This window comes from Euwallacea fornicatus, chromosome 16 (genome assembly GCF_040115645.1).
Source record: "Euwallacea fornicatus isolate EFF26 chromosome 16, ASM4011564v1, whole genome shotgun sequence".
Classification (NCBI taxonomy): Eukaryota; Metazoa; Arthropoda; class Insecta; order Coleoptera; family Curculionidae; genus Euwallacea; species Euwallacea fornicatus.
Window position 1 is genome coordinate 4,440,490 of NC_089556.1, and position 16,587 is coordinate 4,457,076.

At 34.3% G+C, this 16,587-nt stretch overlaps 3 protein-coding genes across 6 annotated transcripts; 1 reads left to right on the forward strand and 2 right to left on the reverse strand.

Annotated features, from left to right (window-relative positions):
- Window positions 1-31: 31 nt before the first annotated feature.
- Window positions 32-1,948, forward strand: LOC136343947 (26S proteasome regulatory subunit 6B). Its single transcript, XM_066290966.1, has 5 exons — window positions 32-148; window positions 223-667; window positions 873-1,043; window positions 1,253-1,650; window positions 1,706-1,948. The coding sequence occupies exons 1-5, from the start codon at window positions 116-118 to the stop codon at window positions 1,889-1,891; spliced, it is 1,233 nt and encodes a 410-aa protein (XP_066147063.1). The 5' UTR covers window positions 32-115; the 3' UTR covers window positions 1,892-1,948.
- A 50-nt stretch (window positions 1,949-1,998) lies between these two features.
- On the reverse strand, window positions 1,999-9,986 carry LOC136343937 (neurofilament heavy polypeptide). 3 transcript variants are annotated; one of them, XM_066290951.1, is made up of 11 exons: window positions 9,173-9,986; window positions 7,616-7,833; window positions 7,241-7,558; window positions 7,015-7,191; window positions 6,780-6,898; window positions 6,423-6,555; window positions 4,908-5,494; window positions 3,971-4,423; window positions 3,213-3,582; window positions 2,943-3,159; window positions 1,999-2,806 (listed from the first exon to the last, which is right to left on the reverse strand). In XM_066290951.1, the coding sequence occupies exons 1-11, from the start codon at window positions 9,657-9,659 to the stop codon at window positions 2,487-2,489; spliced, it is 3,399 nt and encodes a 1,132-aa protein (XP_066147048.1). In that variant the 5' UTR covers window positions 9,660-9,986; the 3' UTR covers window positions 1,999-2,486. The 3 variants fall into 3 exon arrangements, with proteins under 3 accessions (XP_066147048.1, XP_066147047.1, XP_066147049.1); XM_066290950.1 differs by having other exon boundaries at window positions 7,616-7,866; XM_066290952.1 differs by lacking the exons at window positions 4,908-5,494; window positions 6,423-6,555 and having other exon boundaries at window positions 7,616-7,866; window positions 9,173-9,984.
- A 418-nt stretch (window positions 9,987-10,404) lies between these two features.
- Window positions 10,405-14,879, reverse strand: LOC136343938 (protein SPT2 homolog). 2 transcript variants are annotated; one of them, XR_010732881.1, is made up of 8 exons: window positions 14,661-14,879; window positions 13,802-13,969; window positions 13,170-13,409; window positions 12,018-12,827; window positions 11,869-11,953; window positions 11,566-11,775; window positions 11,355-11,509; window positions 10,405-11,168 (listed from the first exon to the last, which is right to left on the reverse strand). XR_010732881.1 is itself a non-coding variant. In XM_066290953.1 (7 exons), the coding sequence occupies exons 1-7, from the start codon at window positions 14,712-14,714 to the stop codon at window positions 11,424-11,426; spliced, it is 1,653 nt and encodes a 550-aa protein (XP_066147050.1). In that variant the 5' UTR covers window positions 14,715-14,879; the 3' UTR covers window positions 11,188-11,423. The 2 variants fall into 2 exon arrangements, 1 of the variants encoding a protein (XP_066147050.1); XM_066290953.1 differs by lacking the exon at window positions 10,405-11,168 and having other exon boundaries at window positions 11,188-11,509.
- Between the last annotated feature and the right edge of the window lie 1,708 nt (window positions 14,880-16,587).

A 16,587-nucleotide genomic window follows, 5' to 3' on the forward strand; every position in this document is an offset into this window, starting at 1 on the left:
GAACGCGAATTTGAAACTTCTTTTATTAATATGTCAAAATGACATTTCCCTAACCTCAAAACGTAACGAATTAAACTAAAGACAAAAGCTCAAAGTTTTTGACCAGTCATTGAAAATGGAAGCGATGGATGTAGCTGTGCCTGAAAAGGTAAGTTTTTCTTTTAGTTAATCAATAATTAACCGTTATCCATTAACTCATTCAATTGAAAAAACCTTTTCAAGGACGAGGGAAGCCCCTCGGATACCACAAAACAATCTCTCCAGGATCTGGACACTGAAGATCTTTATACCAAATACAAGAAACTGCAGCAAATGCTTGAATTTCTTGAAGTCCAGGAGGAGTACATTAAAGACGAGCAAAGGAATCTTAAAAAAGAGTATCTCCATGCTCAAGAAGAGGTCAAAAGGATCCAATCTGTTCCTTTGGTGATTGGCCAGTTTTTGGAGGCCGTTGATCAGAATACTGGTATTGTGGGGTCAACCACTGGCTCCAATTACTATGTACGGATTCTGTCAACTATTGATCGAGAGTTATTGAAACCTAGTGCCAGTGTGGCCTTGCACAAGCACAGCAATGCATTGGTTGATGTTCTTCCTCCAGAAGCTGATTCATCAATTAGTATGTTACAAGCTGATGAAAAGCCTGATGTTAGCTACAGTGATATTGGTAAGTGCCTTAAGTCAATATTATGTTGGATCTAAGAATTATGTACAGTTTTAAAAATTATTTTGGACATTTGACAAACAATTTAGAATTCTCCATGTCACCAAAGGTATCTTATTGGATCACCAAAAAAGAAATGGCTTTAGTAGTTCAGAATAGATTATCAAATTCATAAATAAAGTAATTCATGTTTGTATTTAAATTTCAGGTGGGATGGACATGCAAAAACAGGAAATACGAGAAGCTGTTGAGCTGCCTCTAACTCACTTTGAGTTGTACAAGCAAATTGGTATTGATCCCCCTAGAGGTGTCTTAATGTATGGCCCTCCTGGTTGTGGTAAAACTATGTTGGCTAAAGCTGTGGCTCATCATACTACTGGTAAATATATATATAGTGTTAACCTAAACACACAATATAAATATTGGGAAATGCTTGGGATAAAATAAGAAATTAAATTTGCATAAAAGGATTATTTCTTCTATAAAATTTCTTTTCGTTACTTTGACATAAAAATTACTCCCTTAAGTTTATGGCAGATGTAGAAAAATAGTTCTATTTATGTTATTTATATAATCATTTATTTACAGCTGCATTCATTAGAGTAGTTGGTTCAGAGTTTGTCCAAAAGTACTTAGGTGAAGGGCCCAGAATGGTGCGTGATGTATTCAGGCTTGCCAAAGAAAATTCTCCTGCCATTATTTTCATTGATGAAATTGATGCAATTGCTACCAAGCGTTTTGATGCTCAAACTGGAGCTGATCGTGAAGTGCAGAGAATTTTACTGGAGCTGCTCAATCAAATGGATGGTTTTGATCAGACTACCAATGTTAAGGTCATAATGGCAACAAACAGAGCTGATACGCTGGATCCCGCCTTATTGCGTCCCGGTCGTTTGGACAGAAAAATCGAATTCCCCTTACCCGATAGGAGGCAGAAAAGATTAATCTTCAGTACCATCACTTCAAAAATGAATTTGTCTGAGGAGGTAAGTTTGAAAATGACTTTCACAAGTTCATATATGGAGTTTTTTTGTTCAACAGGTTGATCTTGAAGATTACGTAGCAAGGCCGGATAAGATTTCTGGAGCAGACATTAATGCTATTTGCCAGGAAGCGGGTATGCACGCGGTCAGAGAAAATCGCTATATCGTGTTACCAAAAGATTTTGAGAAGGGCTATAAGAACAACATTAAGAAGGACGAAAGTGAACACGAGTTTTACAAGTAATTGTCATTGTTTGAAGTGCTCTTTAAGTATTTAAATATATTATTAATGCTTTTTTAACTATTACGAATTCTTTATAATGTATGGATTTCATAAGGGAATTACCATCATTAAATCATAAAAAATATATATATATTTGTAATGTTATATAATATTCGTCGAGATACATCCACAAAAAAGAAATAAAACTTTATAAGTGTTCGCCCTAAGGGAAAGACGAGAAAAAATAGAACGTTAACTAATTAATGAAAGTGTAATTATGTACAATGTAAAAGCATGTACAATTCTATCAACCTAACGCGCTACATTTCCAAGCGGATTTGATAAAAAGTGAAATGAGAAAATGTCGGGGCAACTACTACAAATTGAGACGTTTGCACTACTTGACATTCGGGTGCTTTAATCAATGTATTGCCTGTGTTTACAGGCTGTACATTGACACAATAAATAAAATACACATATCCCGCAAACTATGCATGGAGACCTGAAGAGTCCACACAATCGCTGTTTCTTATTTATCTCTAATATTCAAATCCTAAATGTTTTTTTCCTGTAACCAAAAAATGCCCACCACACAAGTTTTCTTAATGCAATTATTTCACAGGGAATCCGTCAGGGTCTGGCGCCACGTTGCGTGAAACGGTATTTTTAAAATCTTCACTCGGGTCTTAGGCAAACTGTTCAAAAGCAGCTTTTGTAGGTTGGGAAGAGGCAAGATTTCCACTTGTGCGGGAATGTTGGCCGCTTGAATTTGATTACCGTTGGACAAATCTGGGACCGGTTTCAAAACAGGAATACAATCTCCGTTTCCACTCGTTCTCTTCGTTTTATTGGTCGTATCTTCACATTGATCGATGAATAGCTCCGTGACTCTTAGAAGTTCAAGAGTTACGCCCCAGACAAAATTACTGAGACTTCCTAATAAGGAAGGGTAGTATATAAACGACTTGTAAAGCTGCATATTGTAGGAAAAAATTATTTGTATGATGCATGTAATTAAAAGCAACTAATTAAAAATGCTAACACCAGAACGGTTATAGTTTTAAAATTTTACCTTCTAATCTTAACACTCCAGCTAAAACCATATTATTGGTGGTGGCACTCTGAGATATATAAGTGGGAATAATCATCAGCTTCTTGATGTTTTTACAAGCACCCAGAGCCCTATCGAAACCCATCTTAACATCGAAATTAACCAGCTCCAATTGTTCTAAACAGTTCATATTTTTCACAGACTCCAATATTTCAAACGTGTGACAAGTCCCCTGACCCTAATCAGAGCATTCAAACAAAAAATTATATACAAATATCAGTATTTGTTTACCTTTTCCAACCGCAATTTCTCGAGTTTGTCAAGCTTCTGCAAAATATCTTCTCCGAAGTTCTTGGGAAAATCATAGCACTCACCCAAATCCAGAGACACCAAATTGGTAAGTTCGCCAATTACGTTAAGATTCAACGTGTGTAAATCTATTACCGATGTCAGAGAAAGGATTTTCAATGTTTTCAATTCCTTCAGCGAATCTATTGAACTGATTTTGAGCCCTGATGTTGATTTTAGTCTCAGCTCGCTTATGCAAGATAGTGATTTGAAGGAATCTAGATTCAACGAGTCGCATTTTATCGTTACGGCGTTGATTACTTCCAAATTAGAGTTGGAGATGGCTAATTGTTCAACAACAGAGGCAGGACATCTATTTAGATAAAAAAAATATATAATATACTTGGTCATTTGTGACATCTAACAGATGCATGTAGAGAATCTCAAAAGTTTTCTTCTAGCACCGCAAACGTGAGAAGAAATTTCATATGGAAAATCAATTCGTTCAAGGTTCTCTATAGGCATATGTGAAGTGTATATTGTGTTGTCACTGTACATATCGCAAAGCTTAATGTTAACTATATTCAAAAACAATTTAACTAGTAGACTTTACAATTATTCGATGACAAACTTTCAATTCTTCTTTCATTTCATTATGTGATATTACAGATATTTTAACGGCTCTAGTCTGGTGGCTTTTAATTCATACAATCCGTAAACTTTGGGCTTGCCAGTTAAGAACTCTTTTGTCTATACATTACCTGCAAAACTCAATTTTCTGCAAACTTTCCACCTTTGCGATTGCTTTCGAGAAATCGGGCCATATATCATCCCCGTTACTGGGCAACAACATTTTCCTCAAATCTAAGTGAACTGTGCCTTGTTTCTTCAAGGCATTGGCCAATCCCTCGAAACTGTGCACCTGAGAATTCTTCATTCGCACTGTCTTCCATAATTTCGGGTCATTTGCCGTATTTCTCCACATGTGACATACACAGCCGGCCCTCAAAAGATCCTGCACCTTCAAATATTGAAAAGCGTGCAATAACGAACCGAACATTAAGGCGGAATCTCTCAATAAACACGCTTTCACGTCGACTTTTTCCTCGATACTCGCATGGCGACTCTCATGGGCCGTCAGATTCTTCAATTTTAAGTTTCGTTTCACTTCTTTAGGCTGGGCCTCAATTGGGGGATTAGACTGCTGGGCAGCCCTGCAAATGTTTAATTGTAGTATTGAAAAATGTCAAGGTTTATTGAGGGTGGCTACTACTAGATGATGGAGACAATATAATTATGTCACCACTTTCAGGCTTGTCTGTGTGATAAAACTTTGGCATACATAACTATGAGGGATTAAGTGATGGATGATGGTAGGTTATGACGCTTATTAAAAAAAAAAACTAAAAGCACAATAAATGGAGTTTAGTGCGGGATACGTTAATGTATGCCAAAATTTCGTAAAGCCCGTTTAAAACTTTCTAGTAGGAACCTGATAATCAAAACAACTTAAAATTTTTTGAATAAACCTGTAAAAAGAATAAATAAACTAAATTATACAGTATTGGACTAGATTACGCAGATTGGGGGTTAGGACGGGAGGATTTTCGAAAGCGAAAAAAAGCCTGAAAACGGAAACAAAATTATAGTGTATCATCGGATTCTTTATTGGACCTTCGCAGCAAATCAGAAACTCACTCGTTTCTATTTTCACCTTCATTAACGCCGTCACAATCCATGGGGTCTTCGCCCATTTTTTTATCATTTTCATCTGCTATCTTAGCTGGCCCTAAACTAGCTGAAATATGAGGGAGTTCCGTTGGCTGAAGAACATTGGGCGTTACCGAATTCTCGGATCGTAAAAAGGACCTCCCGGAGGATACTGACATGACATTATGCTTCGGAATAACCAAGAATTTCCTCCCTGCAATGTATTCGATGTTCTGCGGCTTTGGTGCCTCGGCCGGTTCCTCACTATTAACAATTTTTGAATTGTGCGGTAACCAGGAAGTCACGGAACCCACTAGAGATTTGCAGCCTTCTGATGATTGTTGAATTGGTGGCCCTTCGACCGTTTTGTTCACTTTTACAAGCGGAGGGGGAGCGGGAATCGATTGCAAATTTGGCGGTGGGTCGGAGGAGTCAGTTCTTGGAATACGTTGAAGTTTCGGCAAAGTGGTGTTTGCAGAAGCTGTCACGGTCTTTAAAGTGTTTATTGGTGTGAGAGGTGGGGGCGAAACTAGAGGGGTAGTCGAGGTTGTTGCTGGCTCTTCTTCACGGCAGTCCTAATTAATGAGAATTAATCACATCATCTTTAAATTTTTTGATCAAATAAAATTAAAGCAAAATTAAAATTTTAAGAAAATATAAAAGCTTACAAAAGTGTGGCAAACTTAACCTATATTTTTAAATCGAACACCTTCAATATTTCCTATCAATCAACATATCTTGCAATCTTCACGCTATTATAAGCAAGTTTTAAGACTCGTTAATCTTCAACAATTTGTGTAAATTATTGGAGACTAAAATCTTAATATTCTACTTCTACTCGCATGATATAGAAAAAAAAACATCACTCCCTACATTAAGTATTTGATCTATCTGAAATTTTAAAACTAATATTGAACAATTCCACTTATGCCAAACATCTTGAATACATTGAAGAGAAGATTTATACTTTTCTGGAAATAGCAGGCACATTTTTACATCTGCAGAAAGTGATTTTAAAATAATTCTACCCCAAAATAGGTAAATTGTTTATCCATTTATTCTGTATGCTGACTTTAACTTACATTTTAAACAAGGAAACAAAATTTCATTTTTTGCTTCATTTTTTCAATCAACTGCTTTATTTTGCAACTATTTATGATCAATTTATTTTTCTGCCTATTTCTACTAATTAAATAAAACCAGCGGGAATTACTCAAATATCTTCTTTCTTATTTTCGGATATATTTAATACCAAGTAGAAACTACAAATTTTCTTTGTCAGTGCCAAAGTTTTAGCAGTTTACTTGGCAAAGTTTCCAGGACTTTGATCTGCGGTCACTTATACAGGGTAGTTTAATTTTCTGCACCATATTGTAAACTAATTTCCATAGAAGCATTGAAATAGAGCTTTAGTATTAGTTGAATTCTTGATTTCTATGGAAACTAGCTAGTAATTCAAGTTAACATTCAAGTTGAAACTTGACATTATTAAAATCAACTTACCTTACAGATGTAGGAAAGACCCATACCAGGGCTCACTCCGACACACTGGTGGTGGTACAAGCACAAACACATTCTACACTGCAGAGTCGGAATAATTCCTTGAACCCCTTCGCAGTTCATCGAACATGGTTTGCTAGAAGTGTTCAATTACATCATGATTCTAACGGAATTTGTAGAATTAAGGACACTGAGATTTCGCTTATTTTTTAATTGTAATATTGGAGAAAAGGGGGGATTTAAGGGTGCAACAGGTTGGCTCGGATTAGGTAGTACTGCGTAATCTGCATATCCAATACAACTGCTGTTTATACGACTTTTTAATGATAATGTTAGACGAAAGAAAATAATGACACTTACTTGGTTTTTCTTGGACTGGACCTTGAAGGTTGTGAAGGGGAAGGTTTGGCATCACTTATTTCTTCTGCTTTTTTGGATAATCTCATTTTCTTGCCTGAAATGTTCTTTTTTCTCTCCATCTGCAAATTAATAGAAAAGCACAATTAATATTACTGCGATACAAAAATTAATTTTAAATGTAGCTGACAAACGTCAGATTACCTACAGGTACAAACAAAACCAGCAAATAACGCACCTTTGAATCAACACTTGCAGGACTCTCCTTTGCTTCCTCTTTTTTCTTCTTAACTACAGGAGAAGGTTCGGGAGTGTTCGCCGAAGCTCTTTTCTTGCCCTTGCCAAGAGTAATCAACTTGGGTGTATCTACAGATTTCCCAGTTTCTGCAGCTGCCATATTTTTAAGGCTTTCCACCTGAATCAACTTGTTAGACACCTCCAAATTTCTTAAATGAAATACAGACCTTCTTATTTTTTTTTATTTCAGCTTGTTTTGGGATTGGGCTGTCCCTACCCACACTTTGACTCTGAGGAATCTTAGCTTCCCTCTCAATTTCCTTCTCTGGGTCATTGACACCCAAGAGATCTTTGGTATATGAAAAATTATCAAGCGAGAGATTTTTGTTGTCAAGATGATCCGCCAACTCCCGAAAAGAACGTACTTTTTGTCCAGTTGGAGTGTAATAATAAATATCACCCATTTTCTTAGTGGAAGTACTAGTGGAGCGCCATACTAGCTCACGCTTCCAACCATATTTAAAAGGTTTTAGATATTTTGGGTCCTATTAGAAATATTGTAAAAAATTCTGAAATCAACTGAAATCAAGGAGGTATATTACCTGTAAATCATCACGAGAAGTATTAGGCCCCCGACCCCTCTTTACAAAGGGTGCACTACTACTTGGTGTAACAACTACGGGAACCACGATTTCGTCTACCTTACCGGCATTTTCTGGAACTAGTTTTGGGAGCACTCCACTTTTTCTGTTAGGAGATAATATGATATCACTGTATCTTTTATTGGGCACCCGCGCCCTTTTACCTTTACCCATTTCATCTGTGGATGAAACAGATTTTAAAATGGATTCCTCTGAAAAAGAGAAAGACTCTATCTAGGTAAGAATAAAAAATAAAATGTGAATGGAAAATATTATTAATTTTGAAAAATTTCGATAATGTGTATTTGGGGAATTATATTCCTGCTTTATTCTTATGATATGTAGTGCACACACTTATGTGATCGGTGCACAAATACAAAGTCATAATAAGCCATTACATATAAGACCCCTATACTGCAGTTTATGGTTGTTAGCTTTTTAGGGTGAAATAGATTTTTCGCATCACAAGATATTTTTATATATACTTAATTTCTAAGTGAATCAAATTGAAATTAGTAGCGCACCAACTAGAAGAGATTACTTAGTGAGCATAGTATTAATCCACACTATTTGCTACCTACACAATTATGCCTTTAGTTTTGTTTGCAATTCCAATTTATTTTAGAAGTAGCAAAGTAGTGTGTGAACACAAATTCGGAAAGCTCCAAAAACGACATAAAGTAAATACACTAATAACTAATTTTACCATTATTTTTCTCAAAATATGCAAAGAATGATGTGTATAATTATGCCCCGATTGTATCAAATGTCAAAAAATATATCTTTGAAAATTATTCCATGAGTCTTCTAAGGGTACATAAGACATGTAAAAAATATCTATTCAGTTTCTAGAATCAACGATTTATGTCTTAACCAAGTAATATAAAATTATTTTCTGTGAGATACAGAGTGTTAGGAAAAGTTTGTAAAAAACTTAAGGTGAATGTAGAGACAAAAAAAGTTTCCGTATACACTGGCCTTATGAAGAACTGTTATTGAAATATGATCCTCCAAAAGGGTTCTCTTATTTAAATAGTTTTTAAAATAACTTTTTTTCTAATTAAGATAATGAAATGAAATTAATGACCTACTTCAAAGCAATCTGGGTTCATAAAATGGGGGCCTGACTTAAAAAAAAAAATGTATATTTTTCCATCTATGCTCTAGCATAAAGAGCAACTGGCAAACCAAATTTGTGCCAAAAATTCAAAAAAACTAGGACCATGATCAAAAGTTTAATTAAAAAGGAAATTATTAATACTCTGTATCTTGACAATGATGTTTTCCATATATTCTAAATAAGTATTTAATTACGCAGCTTTATCCTATTTTAACTGACCTCATAACTCTTCAAATAATCAAGATAATAATCATTCCTCAGATTAACAAAGGGGCACTTTGTATGTAAGTAATGCAATACTTAATATGTAAATACTAATAGTCTGCTGACGAGAAAGTGTTATTTTATAAACATACATATTTACCTTAGTACACAAATAATTACTTGGTTACTCTTACCTCCTAAATCATCTCCTACTTGAACATTATTCTTAACAACACCAACATTTTCCTTCTGTTCAGTAGTTTCAATTGTGGCCAGATCTGTACTCTCATTTTCCGAAGTGTTAATACCTTCGACACGAGCATCGGCCTTCCTTTTAGTGCCTCGTGTGCTGCGAAGAAATTTATCTCCAGCATTCACCACTGTAGGCTTTTTGTTTAAAATAGGCTCTGTGGCTTTATTATAAGAAGTTTTTTCAGTTTCAGAAACACTTGCTATTTGCTCTTGCTCCTCTGTACTATTGTGATCCTCATTATTTTCTAACACTTCAGGCTGAGAAACGTTACCATTTCGCATCACATTACTGTTCGCTGAAGACTCTGTAGCCGTGGCGTCAGTTACTGCATCTATGTCCTTTTCAATTTTTGCATCTTTGGAAACGATTTCAGAGTCTTCGTCTTTTGGGGGTTTCTCATTATCTTTGACTACGTTTTTCTTTTCCATGTTTTAATTAAAAATTAAGCTCAGGTTACTAATAAATCGACAACGTGAGAAATCACATTTCCCGGATTTTTCACTTTTGGGTCTGTTGTAGCATGCACTACCATTCACCTAAGCGCGTCACTTCCCATGATACCTCTTGGCTTACGATTTAATATACAGGAAAAGTAATGATACTTCAATTAGTGTTCTTGGGCACTATAATTTTGGAGATATTTATTTTGCTTAAATATTCGTATTATTTTGAAAATTAGGCAAAATATTCTTGAAAGTGAAAAATACAGCCATCAAAAAAGATGCTTGACATTAGTCGTTTGTCTATGTAGTGACAGATTCCGCCACTAGGAGTCATCGGAAACAAAAAAAATGGTGGCACATATGATAGCGCATGCACATCAAAAATGTTGGCGGCAGTTTTAAACCCAAAATCTGAGTCAAGATTATTTTCCTTCTAAAAATAGTAATAAATATTAACAGCTCATTTTCATACTATGGATCTAATCATAATTATCATGTGACTCAGATTTCCCGTTTTTTTCCCTGTTGAAATAATGAATGATGACGTTGACCAATAAAGTTTGCTCGTCGTTTGAATATGATCTTAAGCTGTTAAATGGTGCCTTCTCTGCTGAATATTATATAAGTAAACAAAAATCCATATTAATATTGGAAACGATTATAGACTTTTTTCCTTCAAGCGAACAGTTTTTGTGTTACTATTCTCCAGCAAGCCGAGACCATAAGTACATCTTTTTAAAAGTTTTATTGCTATAATTTAGAGTTACGTTTTGACTCAACCTAAAACCAACCTATTTCCAACAAAAACGATGATGTCGAAGGAATATTTTGGTTTTAATTTTTCAGAACCAGCTCAAGCAATTCAAATGTTATGTTTTGCTAAGAGTTTTATCATGGATTTATTGTTACTTCACGTACTGCACTCATCAATTCTCACTTGCCCCGCTCTATTCTAGAGCGGTTATTGGAAAATACTATTGGGGCTATAGCAGCTTTACCGCTAATATGTCATTGTAACGCACAGTCCATTATTAAAGTTTGTCCAACAAACTGTAATTTAGAAATTTTTGTTATTTCCTTTTGGACCCAAGATTCAAATTTTTTTTTAACTTAAATTATATATGGGCTTTCAGACACCGGATGTATGTACACTTAGTTAACCTCGTTTGTAGTTCTGTCTATGATATCCCATCATTAAACAACATCTCTGCATCATCCGTATGATACAATTACCTCAGCAGTAGGCAGTTCCAACAAAAAATTTTATATTTTTAATTTCTGTCAATGTTATTTCTTTTTTAATTAATTTCGAGTGCTCTGTTCATGTTTCAACCTCATACCAACTGGTAGAGGATGATGGCGAACACTGATTTGGAATGATCGCTAATAGCAACAGATCAGAAATGTTCTCAACTCTAATAATAAATAATATTCTGATCCTTCACTGATGTCGGTTGCGACCTTCAATGTGTTTTTCTAATGAATCCGATTGTGCTAAAACGAAACACAAATATTATACAAAAACAATAGAGATTATTTACAATACATCTTGGTACGTAAGCACAACAAGATGAGTGGATTAACAATAATTAATATACCTATAGTTATTATAAGTAATTACACCACATACCAAAAAGAAACGGAAAAAAAACATTCAATTGTCTATAATAAATTACCTACCACTAAAGAAAGGTAGATATTTATAAAAGGAAATGTCTTATAAAGAATATATTATAAAAAAGGTAATGATCACTGTCGCATCTTCTTCTTTAACATTGCTTTCCGCCTTTTCTCTTCTTCTTCTTTTTTCATATCCTCCAGGTCTTCCATAATACCTGAAAACAAAAAAAAAATTGTATAAAAATTAGGACGCTGCTTGGAAACTGATTACCTATTTTGGTGCTTATCACCTCTTCTTTCATCTGTTGCGCGAAACTAGTTTCCATATTATCCACATCATCATATCTATCTCGATATCGGGATTTGTCATAGCCGAAGATCTCTTTGATGTATTTAGAGTAATCGCCTTCTTCTGGATCGTCGTCGATGAAATCGTCCATTTCAGAATCATATTCTTCATCGTCGTCGTCCAAAATACGACCTGAACCACATGATGTATTTAAATTTGATAAAATAATAGGCACAAAGGAAGTTTTTAAATTTTTTATGTTAAATACATTTTTAGTGTTTTTACCTCTATTAACTGGTAATGGTTTCCTTTTGACTTCTCGAACGTCCCGTGGGGGAAATTGTTTAAGTTGCAATTGTTTGGGTTTGTCCTGAAAAATATTATTTAGAAAAAATGTCTAAAAAAAGCGATCAGATTAACACGTAATATTTTACCTTGGTCATCAGATCTCTTGGTGGGAATTCTTTTGGCTTGTCACGGAATTGTAATTTACTGTTTTTCAATATTTCGCTTTTCCTTCCTGATAGTATCTGTTTTCGAGCTCCATTCTCGGATCGAACTGCGCCATTCATATCACTTTTGGCAATTTTTTGAATATCATCTTTTTTACTTGCGATATTATTTAAATTTTTATTGAAATTTGGTCGTGAATTAGAGTCTTTGATGCTGTTACTACTACTACGCTCACTAGTTTTGTCTTGCTTTTTTAAGGGTATCGCCCCAAAGTTTGGTTGCTTTAAGACACTCTTCTCAACATGGTTATTATTAATAACTTTTTCCGTGGAATTTGATTTGGTCAACTGTCGTTCTAGGATATTGGTTTCAGTCTTCCCAGGAGGTTGTAATCTCTCCTTATCCCGCTTTTCCCGTCTCTCCCGGAACTCCTTTTCACGCTCCAATTCCTTCTTCTGCTTCTTTGTGTACAATTTTTCTTCTTCCTGAGGTTTAACTTCAATTACTATGGGTTCGTGTTGTTTTTGAGCGGCGATTTTCAAAATTTCAGTGAAACTCATGGGTGGAGAAGCAGGTTTATGCTTCGGTTTTGATTTGACTGTATCCCCTTCTTTCCTGTTCCCTTGTTTCATATTAACCTCAGGCTCTCTATCTTCTATCTCTTCATCCACCTCTTGACCATCTTCAAGTTTGCTCTTTCTTTTTCGTTTGCGGGGTAACATAGCATCTTGCTTTTCTTTTTCCAAGGCGGCTTTTACTCTGTCTTTGGTATTATTCAAATTTGTGCTAACCTAGTGAAAGAGAAAATTAACTCTTCAGCAGTACTTCAATAATATGAAAAGTATGTTATAGTTGAACCGAATAGAAGATTTATTTTCTGTGAAAAATTATTTAAAATGGAAATTTTTGGCACAATACACTGAAGTACAACGAATTTTTCGATTCAAAATCAAATCTTTTTTTAACTTAATTTATTCATTTCTATGATTTATTTTTTGGCTATTTCTACTCACTAAGTGGAAAAACTTCACAGTAAATTTGTATGCAAGTTTATGTTTTGAAATTTTTACTTCATCATACTCATTATTATGTATAAAACACTAAAAATGTGGAAACAAAAGTATATAACTTGCCTTCTTCTTGAACATTTTGAATTTGGGTTCCTCAGGTAATTGACTGTATTTTTGCATCATTTTTTCATAGAGTGCAGAGGCCTCTTGTGAAACATAGCCATAATCATCCTCGTCGGGCTGATCAGGACCTGCCATAGTGACCGCAGTATGAGTTTTATCTATCGCGTCTTCAATCACTGATTGATTGGCTGATTTGGTTCGTTTTAGCATAACATTTACCCTACGTGTTGCCTTCTTATCCTAAAGTTTCCAGACTTAATTAATAAAAGAGTCTTGTCTTATACAGGTTTAAGTTAATAGGGTGATGTTCCTAATTTAAGAAGAAACATCTAAGGCCAAGTTTATCCAACTCCTTAATTCCTTATTATCTCTACTAATGAATAATCCTATGAAAACCACCTTATAAATTAATAAAAATTAAGGGCTTAACATTGTATAGTAATTTAAGGAGAAATGATCATGCATGAATTCTTCTATTATATATTTTAGTTTGGAGGGGCATATCTAAATGATCATTTGATACCATAGGTAATAGTCTATAGGAATTTCTTGCAAGTATTAAAAGTTTAATTGAAATACAATCTAAAATTTGTAACTTGTCTCTAAATTAACAAATACATTTTCTCATTTACCTGTGATCTAAGAGCAAGAAGTTCCTCCTTTTTCTTCTGTTCTTGAGCTTGTTTCTTTCGTTCTTCTTCCTCTTTCTTTGCAAGAAATTTTTTTATATTGTCTGAAAGATTTTTAGTCTCTTTCTTTACTTTTTTAGGTGGCTCATATTTGGTGCTATAATATCTGCCCTAAAAAGGATATAAGATATGATGAAACAAAATCACTGATCTTGATGAGGATTTTCTAAAATAAATGGTCAATTTAAAGTAGTTTTGGAGATAATAAACTTTGTAAATTGGAAAACTATGTTATAATTTGGATACCTAGCTTTGTTAATTAGTTTTAGATAGTAAAGAACTATTTCATAATAAATCTTTATCTACAAACTTATTTTGAGTAGTATTTAATATTTGAGTATAGTAACTAGTATATTACTATTTGGTATGTAGTATTACTGCTGCCTATTGTTAGTTAATGTGTCTGGTAATCAATAGGTTCAATTTATTCACTGAAAATTAGTAGAGATCAACTTTTATCTACTCTAGATCATAAGTTCCAAAAAATTCACTTATACTTATAATTAAGGCAAACAATTACATGCATTGTAGATTTGCTAGGAAAAATCTAAATTTGTATGTGTATAAGATAGAACGGGCTTTAAGCTTGTTTTTACAAGACCCATCATTTACTTAGTAAGACACAATAAATTTGGTTTTGTGCCTCTGAACCTGATTGCTCTAAATAATTCTCTGCAGGTCAGTTTGATAAAACTGAAAAAATAACTGCAACGATATAATGAGTATCTTTACAACCACCTGCAACATCACTCTTCACATCCCCAAAGGGGGCCAGGTAGAAATAGTTTTGAAAATCACTTACCCCCACATTTTGTTCATTTTTCTTGGCCTTGTGCAGTAACTGGCAAAAATCCATTATTGCTGCCTGCCCTTTTAGACTTAATAAGCTGGTTTTTCATTAAAGCTATAGTCAAAATGTCTAACTCTTGCCTAATCTAAAAACAGACTATCTAAATAGACATCAAAAGTTAACACATCTGTATATAAAAACGAGGACGAAGATAGATTGGGACTAAAATATAAAATTCTTGTTTTGACATGTGATATTTGTAACTGCGCATGCGCATTTCTGGGGTAAGTTCAGTATTCTTCTCCATGGTGTTGGTAATTATATCCCAGAGTAGTTGCACTATGTTATGTAGTGTTCTCTCTTTCAATGCTTAGGATTCGGCCAAATGAATTTTACGCCTGCTTTACGAGCCTCTATTGGTATCTCAGTACCTTAAGAAATTATACATTACAGCAAATTTGCGCAATTGAATGTTTAATACCAAGAATACGTTTGAAATTGACGGTTTGGCCAATATTTTCGACAACACTGGAGGGTAAATCCGCATAAAAGGATTTGATAAATATAGCTTAAACGCTTTCTCAAAAAAATCTTTACCAATGTTGTCGTGTTTCTTCTATTGCATCAAGTTTCTAGAAGATGACTGCAATTAGCTTTTGTTGTCATATTTCATGCAGAACAAACAATTGATAATCATTTTTCGCCAAAGCTACCATATTGAAACATATACAGGGTGTCCAAGCGAACATTGAATATAGGAGATTAACATGGGAAATTGGTTTTTATTTTTTTGCGCCTGTACGGATTATCCAATTGAAAAATTTTTATATGGAGGTCATAGTATGCAAGACCGGCTATCTTTCAGTATTTTTTTCAGTCTTCTAGTTACAGCCGTTTTGGCTCAAAACGCCTCCAAAATTCAAAAATTTGAATGTCCCGCGTAACCGTTCGGCGCCATGATTGGTCAGAATTAATGTCAAAACACAATGTCGCCAACAACGTAAGCGTAAACACCCCATTTCAAATTAATTTTCCCTTTTTGCTGATTTCTAACTTATTTAAGAATTAATTCAGGGAAAAATCAATGGAAAACCTGAGGATAATTATTATGTGGTCTGCTTTGATGTCCCTACGGTAAATACGCAAGTTTTGTTTTGAATTAAATTTAAAATTGCCCGCGAAGATTCTGTCTAGTAAGTGAGATAAAAGGTTAGGTTATGTCTTTGTGTTATCATTATGGGGTAATAAGAAACTTGCGTATTTACCGTAGGGACATCAAAGCAGACCACATAATAATTATCCTCAGGTTTTCCATTGATTTTTCCCTGAATTAATTCTTAAATAAGTTAGAAATCAGCAAAAAGGGAAAATTAATTTGAAATGGGGTGTTTACGCTTACGTTGTTGGCGACATTGTGTTTTGACATTAATTCTGACCAATCATGGCGCCGAACGGTTACGCGGGACATTCAAATTTTTGAATTTTGGAGGCGTTTTGAGCCAAAACGGCTGTAACTAGAAGACTGAAAAAAATACTGAAAGATAGCCGGTCTTGCATACTATGACCTCCATATAAAAATTTTTCAATTGGATAATCCGTACAGGCGTAAAAAAATAAAAACCAATTTCCCATGTTAATCTCCTATATTCAATGTTCGCTTGGACACCCTGTATAAAATTGAACTTTGATCTTCGTTTATGTCTTACTTATAATTCCGCAAAAAATTAAAAATAAATTCGAAAATTGCGATTTTTTAAAAAGAATCGTAAAACTATTTCCATAAAAGCGGATTTTTTTTTTTACCAAGTTTGTATCCATTACTGTTTAAGACATCCCCATATTATTTCATTTACCCCATATTATTATCACTTGCATATCGTATTATAAACCAATAAGCTATATTTTTGTAAAAGGCTGTAAAGTTTTTTTATACGTTTTA